This window comes from Oryzias latipes, chromosome 2 (assembly GCF_053564925.1).
Source record: "Oryzias latipes strain Hd-rR chromosome 2, Olatipes_Hd-rR_3.1".
Classification (NCBI taxonomy): Eukaryota; Metazoa; Chordata; class Actinopteri; order Beloniformes; family Adrianichthyidae; genus Oryzias; species Oryzias latipes.
Window position 1 is genome coordinate 12,582,755 of NC_136238.1, and position 10,833 is coordinate 12,593,587.

At 40.3% G+C, this 10,833-nt stretch overlaps 1 protein-coding gene across 2 annotated transcripts; it reads left to right on the forward strand.

Annotated features, from left to right (window-relative positions):
• The first annotated feature begins 689 nt into the window (after nucleotides 1–689).
• Nucleotides 690–8,043, forward strand: timmdc1 (translocase of inner mitochondrial membrane domain containing 1). 2 transcript variants are annotated; one of them, XM_004066559.5, is made up of 8 exons: nucleotides 690–850; nucleotides 2,686–2,987; nucleotides 3,154–3,319; nucleotides 5,543–5,631; nucleotides 5,981–6,048; nucleotides 6,703–6,781; nucleotides 7,264–7,374; nucleotides 7,570–8,043. In XM_004066559.5, the coding sequence occupies exons 2-8, from the start codon at nucleotides 2,707–2,709 to the stop codon at nucleotides 7,727–7,729; spliced, it is 954 nt and encodes a 317-aa protein (XP_004066607.1). In that variant the 5' UTR covers nucleotides 690–850; nucleotides 2,686–2,706; the 3' UTR covers nucleotides 7,730–8,043. The 2 variants fall into 2 exon arrangements, with proteins under 2 accessions (XP_004066607.1, XP_078788792.1); XM_078932666.1 differs by having other exon boundaries at nucleotides 715–850; nucleotides 2,604–2,987.
• The last annotated feature ends 2,790 nt before the right edge of the window (nucleotides 8,044–10,833 follow it).

Below are 10,833 nucleotides of genomic sequence, written 5' to 3' on the forward strand. Positions count from 1 at the left end.
ACAGAAATAAAAAATCTATAAATAATAGGTTATATATAATCTGGACCTAAAGTTAGTATGAAATCTTCCGTTGTGCTTGAAATTGTATTAAAGTCAATTTGCACTTCCCACAAAGTTCTATTTTACAAAAGTAGAAAAGTCTAGAAAAAGTCTATTAAATCAGTTATAAAAATAAACAACCGTGTATATTATTCTTTTTTTTTCTTATTAAAGAGCTCAATTTTAATAGGAATTAATTGTTAAAGCTATCTAGAGTTGAAACACTAGCAAAGACAGCAGCAAGTTTCATTCTGACCTGACCTAAAAAGCTAATTCGTGTTGGGTTTTTTTTATTTAAAAGTGACTAAAATAATACTTTTCGGTTTACAATTAACTCAAAAGAACTTAGTATTTAGATCTATAGTTTTCCTACTGCAGGAACTTGTTTAATTTTTTCAGGTTTGTGTACTGATTTCAACATCACGGCGGTTTTTAGCAGAGTTTTCAATAAATAATTCAAAAGCATTTCATACTTTGATATCAAACTGATTAAAACACGTTTTATCATAAAAGTCTATGCAGGTATTTTCTTTTTATTTCATTTTTGCTGCCACGTATGAAAACTGATTGATTTCTCCAGTTTATTTTATACTTAGTCCTCCTAGCCGCAGGGGGCGCTGGCCACGATTGAAGTGCGCATGACAGCAGACATGCGCAGATGTGGGTTCTGCCTGCCAGCTCTGAGTGGAATGAGTGAACCCCTGAAGGAAGGTTATGGAAAGACAAACACATTAATGTGTTTAAATTATAGTTTGTAATTTACAAAGACTAACGCCCCTTTGTGGCGGGATTTCAATTGTAGCCGCTACTGGTAAGATTCTCTTTAATGCTGAAACTAAGAGTTAAATAAATGCCAGCCAATGCTAGCAAATGCTAACAATTAGCTCTATTAAAACTAATTTAAAAATCAATTCAACATTTCCGAGGCATTTTAACTTAATTAAATGTTAGTTTGTGGTTTTGTCGTTCGTTTGAGGAGCCTTTTCTATTTATTTTTTGGATATAAAATGTAACAAATTGGAGTTAAACCTCATAAACCCTTTTTGACTAATTTTAGGTGAAACATTTTGGAGCTTTTTCTCCAAAAATACTTGGGCAACGGAAGTAATTAAGCTAATAAAATGTGGAAATAGAAAAAATAGGTCAGTTTGTAATACTACACTGGCTGAAAATAAAGAAAACAGCCAAAATGGATACAAGTTGATTAGCTGGCAGTGTTAAATGTTCTTCTTTTTAGTAATTTGGTTTCCCTCTTAGTTTCATAGATTCTTAGCCTTCATGTTTTCCTGCTCCAGTACAAACACTGAGCTGATTGGTCAGTATTAGTTTCAGGTGTTTCTTAAAGCAGGAACTCAGGTAAAGATAATGCCCAGATATATTAGTGAAAATCACCTGTTTACTTTATTAAGGCAGATATTGTAAAAACATCATAGTATCATTCATTTCTGTCAATTAAAACAATAAATTCAAATATTTTAATGTCTTCAGAGACGTTTGGGGCGACTCAAATTAATCTTTAATGATGTGAAAATCAACTTTCTTTTTTTCCCCTCTAAAAACCATAAAATAATCCATAATTCTTGCTTTAAATGCAACCTTTTCAAATGTCACTAACTTTAAAATAATGACTAAACGAGGCTCCTGCTCGGTTTTCTGAAACCTTTACAAAATCAAGTGAAAATTGCTCAATTTGTGCTAATTATAATTACAGTTTTTACTAATACAGTTATTTTATTTGTTTACTCTGGAATCTTTTCACCTCCTTTTAGGAACTATTATGTCAAAAATATATTTTAATTATTTTTAAACCAAATTATGTTTTAATATTCTAAATAGATCTGATATATAGTTATTTATTTCATTTTTTATTTTTAAATCTTATTGATGAATTTGGCTGAATTGAACCAAATCACAGAATTAAAATCAACATGTAAGAGGTTGCTGTTACCCCATTTGGCCACCAGAGGTCCCTGTTTAATTTGAACCGTTGCCAGCCATTTGAAGCTTCATGCATCCTTGAATGTTCAGTTTTTTCCCCTTTTCAGTTGATATTCTGTAAAAGGGTAATTTTCTGCATTTTAAAGAAAATGTTTTTTGTCTTATTACTTATTTTCTTTGATGCGGTGTGGACTCTTCAGATCTAAATGTTAAATTTTCATCATAGGATTTACTTCAGGAAAACAGTTTTTTCACCCAAATTTTGTTTTTGCTGTAATTTTTTCTTTTACTATGGGTATATTTGCTAAAGCATGAAAACAGAGGGCATTTATTTTTGTTTATTTTGATTATTTATTTTAAAATCTTCAATACAGATATAAGGAATGATTTGTATGGCTGCTTTTCTTATTTATTTTATGAATGATAATTTTATGTTTTACTTATTCAATGTAAAATATGTTTTTACTCTGCTAAAAAGCAGAGTAGAATGAACCAAATTCAATAGATCTTTTTAATGTTTACCTTTTAAGCGGATAGCGTGAGGTTTCAGCCTCTTTACTCTTGAGTGTTTTGGCCGCCGCCTTTTCCAGCTGCTGAGTTTTGGACGCCGTGTGTGTTCCTGCCAGCGTTTTGTTTGCCCCCCAGCTGTTTGTTCTGAGAGTGCAGCCTTTCAGCCCACAACCATGTGTTTGTGAATCCCCACTGAAGCCTGGCGCCAGCTGAAGTGCGATGCGTCCAGATCAGCCGCTCAGACGGCGGGCAGATTCGCCTCCCCAGGGCGCGGCGAGCACCGGCCCGCCGCGGGGCTCCATCCGGACTGCGAGGCCTCGTTTTTTTGTCTGCTGCCTGCTCCCGAGGGTCCATGCAGCTGACATGACTGCTGGCCAGCATGCACAGACGTGCTCCTCCTCCTCCTCCTCTTCCTCGACCAGCACCCTGCCAGCTAACATTAGGAAGCCAGAACTTCCCGACACAGGATGGGGGCGCATCAGGGATCTGTTTGACAGAAAGTTTGTCTCCTTTTCTTTCCTCACATCTGTTTAATAAACACCTTTTAACATTTTAAACACATCTTCAGCATCAATTACATAAATGATAAATGAAATAAATGTAAATCAGACGCATTGTAACCCCTTCTGAACGTCTCGGGTGTCAAACTTGTGGGTCTCCCTGCAGTGACGTACAATCTTACCCGGAGGAGCTGACCAACCTGATCAAGCACGGGATCATCGGCGCCACCGCCGGCCTCCTCTACGGAGGCATCCCAGCTGCTCGCTTCGCCCGCCAGCGTTATATCCAAGTGAGCCAGGCGGAGTTGTACACCAGCCGAGTGGATGCAGTGGTAGGTTGATGTTCCCGATCAGTAGGCTTTTATTTTCTAAACTTTAATATTTGATAAGACAATTGACTTTATTAGCTTTTGCAGAGCTATGAGAACATTTACAGACCCTCTCTGGTGCAAATGGTGTGTTGAACATGTTCTTATGACATGTTTCCTCATGATAGAGGACATATATAAGCTTAAAGTAGCATTTCTAAGTATTTCTTTATTCAAATCTTTGTAAATAAGGAGCAGATGAAAAAATGCAGTTTGAAAAAGAGCAGTTTTGTGACGTAAAAAATACTCTGGGCGAGCCACGAGCTCCCTCTTCTGAGCTCTCATGAACAAGGAGGGGAAAAGGGGGCGGCGGGTGTGTCCCGGGCCAACGGTCCCGCCCACGTCTCAGACTACAGAAAACAAGAAAGGTTTTTTGATTTTTGGCAAAAATAATCATAATTCAACATCAGGCCAAGTGGTGCAACAACCTGGTTCTCAACAGCAACAAGTCAACTCATTGTGGACTTCAAGGAGGAGAAAAGAGGCTCACGTGACCCAGACAATATCAAGGCTCAGCAGCAGCTGTTCTTTTAAGGCTCCTCTAAAAGAGCCACCTCTTTCTGGTGAGCTTTTCCCGCCGCACAGTAGAGCGGATCCTTCGCAGCTGTGTGACAGTTTTTGGGATGGGAGCTGCTCTGCTGCAGAGCGGAAGCATCTATAGCGCAGGGGTCCCCAAATCCAGGCCTCGAGGGCCGCTGTCCTACATTGAAGCTCCTTATTGGCTAAACACACCTGATCCAGGTAATCGGCAGCAAATGAGGACACCGGCCCTCGAGGCCCCCTGCTTTAGCGGGAGGTGACGCGTCACAGGGGCTTCACTTCCAGCCATAGAGGACATTCAGAAGAAACGCACATAGTATTCTTTTTTGTTTAAAAATCACTTTTTATTTGTTTCCTTTTCCATTGTCTGATACTAGAACAACATTGAAACAGTCTGACATGAAACAAAACAAGGGGGAAAAATATAAAAACAGGTACTGGCTGCAAAAAAAAAGTTGGACCTTAAAAGTGACACAAGGTCTACGTTCACACTGCAGGGCCTTATGCTCAATTCCGATTTTTTTTTTGCAAGGCCGTTCACATTTCCAATTAAATCCGAATTTTTGTGATCTCCTGTGTGACTGTGGAATGACCCAGAAGTGACTCGCATGCGTAGAAGAGTCAACGGTGAACGACGTCACTTGTTGTCTGCCGAAGTAGCTAACGTTAACAATGGATGTCAACAACAGTGTTGTCAACAGCGGAGCTCTTTTTGCATTAATAAATTAATTTTCAAAAAGGAGCAGCACAATTACGATCTTCTTATTTTGAGAAGGCATTGGAGCCAGGATCGTCTGTACCCACTGTTGTGGAATGGGGATGTGAATGTGCTGGGGCCGTGTGTGTGTGTAAGAGAGAGCGTGTGCAGCGAGGTAGAGAATCGGGGGGCCGCGCATTCATTTTGTGTGTTACGAAGGAAGGAGAACGGTAATAAAATAAGGCTTCCCCCAGGATAAATGCTATTGACTCTTTATTAACCCGCTCTGGAGAATCTGAGGGTCCGAACAGGGAGGTGAACCCCGGAGGAGGATCCGCCTTCGGTCCCCTGCGCTTCTGACCACAGTCGGAAAGGGAAAAAAAAAAGTCATTGTGGGAAAGGTTCAACACCACGCTCGGCCATTTCACTGGAAAGTTTTTCAAAAACCGCCTGGTTGCGATAAGAGCCCTTGAGTTTGGCCTAAATAGAGCTGTCACCCCAAATATTAATCCAATCGGGGACATCGCTTCCCTTCCACTGACTGGTCTCAGCAGCATCGTCCGCCATGGTTGATGTTTACGTTCTCGTTGTCACTTTAAAAGTTTTTGTGGTTTAAAAAAAACAATAAAGATATTATTTTGATGTTTTTAAAGATGTTTTCTCTGCTAGATGGTGAGTTTAAATGCCGTTGAAACCAATTGGATCTTTGTGTGGGAAGAGTGACAAAAACAAATCAGTACATTAAGACGTACCAGATTCAAAAAATGTTGCGTTCTTTGTCATTTTCTTGTCTTTTTTTTCATTCATTTCCGACCAAAATGAAGATAATTCAATGTTTCAGTCTAAAACTAATGTTGACCACATGATGCAGAATTTGTACGATACACTTTAAATGTTCCACAAAAATAGTTTTAACGTCTGCTTTTTGTTTTTTATTCCTTTTTCTGTAGCGCTCTTCTCATAACGCAGCCATCCGTGCGTTTGTGCGTTACGGATGGAGGTGGAGCTGGAGAGTTTCTCTGATCGTCACTTTGTTCAGGTGAGCCGCCGGGAGATGATCCGCCAACGTGAGGTTTTAAGATTCAAACGGGGACACGTGTGGTCTGGAGAGACTCTGGCTTCAAATTAAACTCATGTTCTGTCCTTTGTGCCCATTCTTTATCCCTTCAGAGGCTGCATTTAGAACATTTCGTTAATTGACTTTACATTTTAGAGAAAGTGTGTCTTGTTAGTCTACAGTTAGGCTGTAGGCCCCTCCCACAAAAACATCTGACAGCCAGGACAAAAATACAGATTTTTTTTTTTACATAAACTGTTTGTTTTTGGTTAAAGGTTCAGAAGGTCTGGGACAATTTTCTGAGTGTTGTTGGTCTTGTCTCCCGCTGCAGTTCGGTCAGCACCGGCTTGTCCGTGTACCGAGACAAAGACGCCCTCAGCCACTACGTTGCAGCAGGAGGTGAGGACTGTCGGAGCAGAAGCTTCCTGCTCTTTCTAAACTTTAAAGACCCGCTCCAATGAAAACAGTGTTTTTTAACATGTTTTTGTAGTGCTTTTATTGGGATGGTGTGTACAGAAAATTTAGCTTAAAATTACATTTCTAAGTTTTATTTTATTCAAATCAGTGCTCCACTCCATTCATCCACTTGAAAATGTCCAAACTGGACGGCTGGATAGCTCCAATGTTGCTCGCCACTTTTTGTTGCACTGCTAAAAATGCAGGGTTGAGTGATATATTGCTGAATGAAAATCAAATCTTAAAGGGTAATAATTGGCACAGAAAAAATAAAATAAAGAAATGATTAAAGGTGACAAAGTGAAAACAGCTGAACAACAAAAAAGATATTTTAGTGAAAAATGCCAGCGCCGGGTATCGAACCAGCGAGTTTCCCCATGTGTTTCAATGGAGGCAAAAATCCTGGAATATCTTGAAAAGTTCAAGGATTTGAAGGACCAGAAGTCATAGCTAGAAAGAGCTGAACATTTTAATAAATGAATAAATGTTGAATGATTTAAAAAAAATGGCAGAAGATATAATAAAGAAACAGTAAAACGATGTCTTATTGCTGACTGTTCCTTCGCTAACTTCTCTTTATTTCTTCACGTTGAGAAGCTGCTACCGTTGGCCTCTTCCGGCTGAACCTGGGTCTTCGAGGGCTGGTGGCGGGGAGCGTCATCGGAGCGGTTCTGGGGTGAGTTAGACTGAGTCGACCCGCCTCGTTGCAGTTGAACGTCGTTGGCAGAAAACCTGCGTCTCTTCCTGATTGCGGCGAGCGATCTGGCAGCCAGCTGCTCCCCTCCCAGCGACCCTCTGCTAGCCAGCTGAGCTGACCCCCTCCCCCCCCCCTTCCCAAACTCCCGGGTCATTTCTCAGCGCCAGGGGGAGTCGTGTGCAGCGGAGGGGGGAGGGCCACGGCCTCAGCTGGCTCCCCACATGTGAACCATCACGAGTCCTAAAGCCTCCAGTTCTGCTCTGAGCTGCAGATTCAGTCTCTGTTGGCCCCCCTCCTCTTCATCAGCGTTCGTCTGAGTGACCGCCCACCTGGAGCGTTAGACGTGTGCGAACATCCAGGGCAGAGAAAGGAGTAAAGAGCGTCACGCTTCACCGCTCGCCTCCATGTCGTCACCGTTAAAAAAAACACTGCTGCTGCTCAGTGAACTGGTTTCCCTGCAGGATTCCCGTCGGTGCTCTGGTCATCGGCCTGCAGTCTCTGACGGGAGAAACCTTTCGACAGAGGAGGAGGAGAGAGCGGCGAGAGCTGTACGAACACAAGCTGGCTGAATGGTAAGGCGCCATCGCACACGTTCCCCGTTTGATCCAGTGAGGATCAGAGACAAATCTGACATTTCTCTGCATTTAAGGCTCCTGAAGGTTAAAACAAATATCTTTGTGTGGAGAAAAACATAAATGGATCCAAATTTGGTTGAAAAATTCCATCAAACACCTGATGAATAAACACTTTTGAAATGTCCCGATCAGGACGGCGCGTCTGGAGATGACGGACGAGCTGATTTCCAGTCTGGACGGCGCCGCTCAGGAGGAAGAACTACGCAGAGACATTCAGAGGATGCAGGAGCTGCTGAGTTTACCAAAGAACGAGGAGAAGGCAGCGTCCAGCGCCGCCGAAGGTGGGACTTGATGAACGGCGTGGACTTCTTCTGATCCCGACGGACTCGAGTTCAAATCTGGATCTGACTGAATATCTCCTCTGGGGAAAAAAGAAAAAAAAGGATTTTAGGAGCTATAAGTCACTGAAACTTGTGTTATCTTAAAATAGTACAAAGGTTTTTATAAATTGTTGGATGATATTGTAAAAAAACCAGAACAATACATTGACAGTAATGGAAATAAAAGGCACTTTGGAGGATCAAATTAGGGGGAGAAGTTGTGAATGTTTAAGAAATCTGTGTTTCAATGGATTTTTGTTAAGCTGTCATTAAAATATGAAGCTGCTTTTTGTTTGTTTTTTCATATCTGGTCTAAACAAAAGGGAAATTATTTAATGCTTTATGTTCTTAGACTCAAATCATCTGATTTCATTTCTGAGGGAAGAACAACCCTGTAAACGGTACGATTTTTCCCTTTTTAGCTCAATTTAAGTGGTTAGAAATAAGGTAATCAAAAATAATGCAAATAAAAAGCATTTTTAATTTGGGATCTTTTCTGTCCCACTGTTTGGCCAACAAAGAATCCATTTTTTTTAACTTGATGGAAAATCAGAGAAAGTTGTGTTTTTAACATATTTTTGTGATGATGGAGGACATGCATGAAGTTTATTAAGAATAAAATGACATGCCTGAGTGTTTCTTAAATCAAATCGTTTTGTATCAGGAGCAGATGAAAAAAGGCCGTATGAGAATGTGTGATGTAGAAAATATAGGCTCAGTGAGGGGAAAGGGGGCGGGGTTGCTACACACCAACAGTCCTGCCCACAACTCAGAGGGGAATTTCTAAGGAACTACTGCTGCTCTGCAGAAACTGTCCTAGAAATGAAACAGGTTTTTTAGATTTTGGCCAAAAACGGCATAATCATGATTAAAAGACCACTGGGAACGCTTTGAAAAAGGATCAAACACAAACTTGTGATGACTAACTTTTTATTTAGAATAGAATTTCTGCTCTTTGCATGTTGAACCATAGGCAACTTTGAATTTCCCAACTTAAAAACTTCATTTTTTTAATTTAGAGGAAGCAGAAATGTTCTCTGGAAATGTTTAAGTAACCTGCTTAGAATAAAATAAGTTTAAGGTAAAGAACAAAAATCAACATAAAAACTGATTTTCATTTCACTAAAAATATTAAAACTGTTAATCGGTGGTTTGATTTAATTTAAATATGCATCAATAATAACTACATGGCTTTAATGTCAGAAAACAGGAAAACGGAGGCAGGAATCTCCTAAAAGAGCTGAACCTTTTCTTTTTTAGCATTTGACAAAGAAAAAGTCCAGCAGACTCGGCAGAACGTCTCATGAAGTTCTGTTCTTAAACCTTTGGTCGTTTATGCAGCAGCATCTTTAAACACTTCGTCTGCAGTTCGCCTCTCAGGCTTCCCAATAACTAGGTCAAACGCCGCTTTGGGCCCCCGGTGTCAACAAGACGGGAATCTGCAACAGCTGGGGCCTGAAATCTGATGGACGGCAGGCAGGAAGTGGAATCCTCACAACACATTTCAAAACAAAAGTAAATTACCTTTTAGTATTAAAAAAATAAATAAAAACGAGGCAATGAGTGGACGGTGTGACGCTCAGCATCAACACTGAAGAGCATATTGAAGCACCTGAAGTTTGACTTTAAAAAGAGGAAATGCTGCAACAGATGTCACTTGTTTTAATTTTTAGGACTTATAAGAATAATTTAGATGACTCGATTATATCAGGGGCAGATTTCTTGAAACCATCTGTTTAAAGCCTTGAAATTATGGGATGGAAGCAAAGCTCCAGTAATTCTCCAACTTCACTAAAAAAGTAAGGATGATTTATGAATCCTGAGTGGAACTCATTGTAAAGAACAGGTGTCCATCATACATTATACATTTCCTGACATCTGTTCTCTTTTTGTCTGCTTATAAACTGGCTTTGAGCGCCCTCTGCTGGTGATTTGGAGGAATAGAAATGAGATAAGTGGATGTCATTTTAAATAACTGGGGGGGAAAGTAATCTCAGGCAAATGATCAAAGCTCCAAGTCGTGGGGAATGATTTTTTGGAGAGGACAAGAAATGTCTGTGTGATTTATGAAGACTCGACTGGAAATGTATTGCATTAAATAAAAAGAAAGATCAACCTTCAGCCTGTTCTTCAGAAATGTGGCGGTAGCTTTAGAAGTGTGTTTTGGATCATTGTCGTGTTGGAAATGGGCTCGACGACCAAGTGCATGAAGTGATGGCAGCATCTCCTCCTTCAGTATGGAGCACTACATTGTTGAGTTCATGATACCATCAATTAAATGCAGCTCCCCCACACCAGCAGCACTCGTGTAGCCCCACATGAGGACACTACCACCACCATGTTTCACTGTAGTCTCCATGTGTTTTTTGTTTTTTTTAAATCCTCAGTAGTCTTCTTTTTTTTCAGCAAGGGCCCTGGCAAATTCTAGGCGTGTTTTTTTGTGCATGGGCATTAGGAGAGGACGATCACTCCAGTTTGGCTTTCTACTGCTTTAGCTAACTGCAGTGAACTTGCATGGCGGTTTCCTTCAACTCTTCTCATCAGAAGACGCTCCTCGCTTCAGTGGACGGCCTGGACATGTTATAGTGTTTTGACTGATATGTAAAACATTGCTGATCCTCACCTTTTTTTGTGCCAAGCACTGATTTCTTTTCCCAACCCATCTTTAGTGCTGCAACAAAAATGGCGAGCAATATTTAAGCTATCCAGCCGTAAAGTTTTGAGTTCGATGCGATCTATTTTTCTGCTACTGGTTGCATCAGAATGGAGCGGAGCAGGAAGCTTGTCCACTACAAAAAAGATCTTTTTTCAAAGGCATTATTGTGTCTGCTCCTGATCTACAATAACTTAAACAAAGATACTTAGCAATGCAATTTCTTTATAGATGTCCTCCATAATCAGAGGAATGCCAAGACTATATGGCAATTTGTATTTATGTATTTCATGTACAAATTAATAAAGTAATATGTATTTTTAACTGCAGTGTATATTTTTTGTTTTGGAAAAAATCTGTTTTGGTGATAAATATTTATCTAATGGCATTTCTTAGTGCAGGCAGAGACTTACCCAGCATGCA

What these genes read in the sequence shown, in the direction of transcription:
- timmdc1 (XM_004066559.5), top strand. Translation starts at nt 2,707, where the DNA reads ATGCGTCCAGATCAGCCGCTCAGACGGCGGGCAGATTCGCCTCCCCAG. An exon ending in CCACTACGTTGCAGCAGGAG is followed by an intron (nt 6,049 to 6,702) that starts GTGAGGACTGTC and finishes CACGTTGAGAAG; the next exon opens with CTGCTACCGTTGGCCTCTTC. An exon ending in GAACACAAGCTGGCTGAATG is followed by an intron (nt 7,375 to 7,569) that starts GTAAGGCGCCAT and finishes TGTCCCGATCAG; the next exon opens with GACGGCGCGTCTGGAGATGA.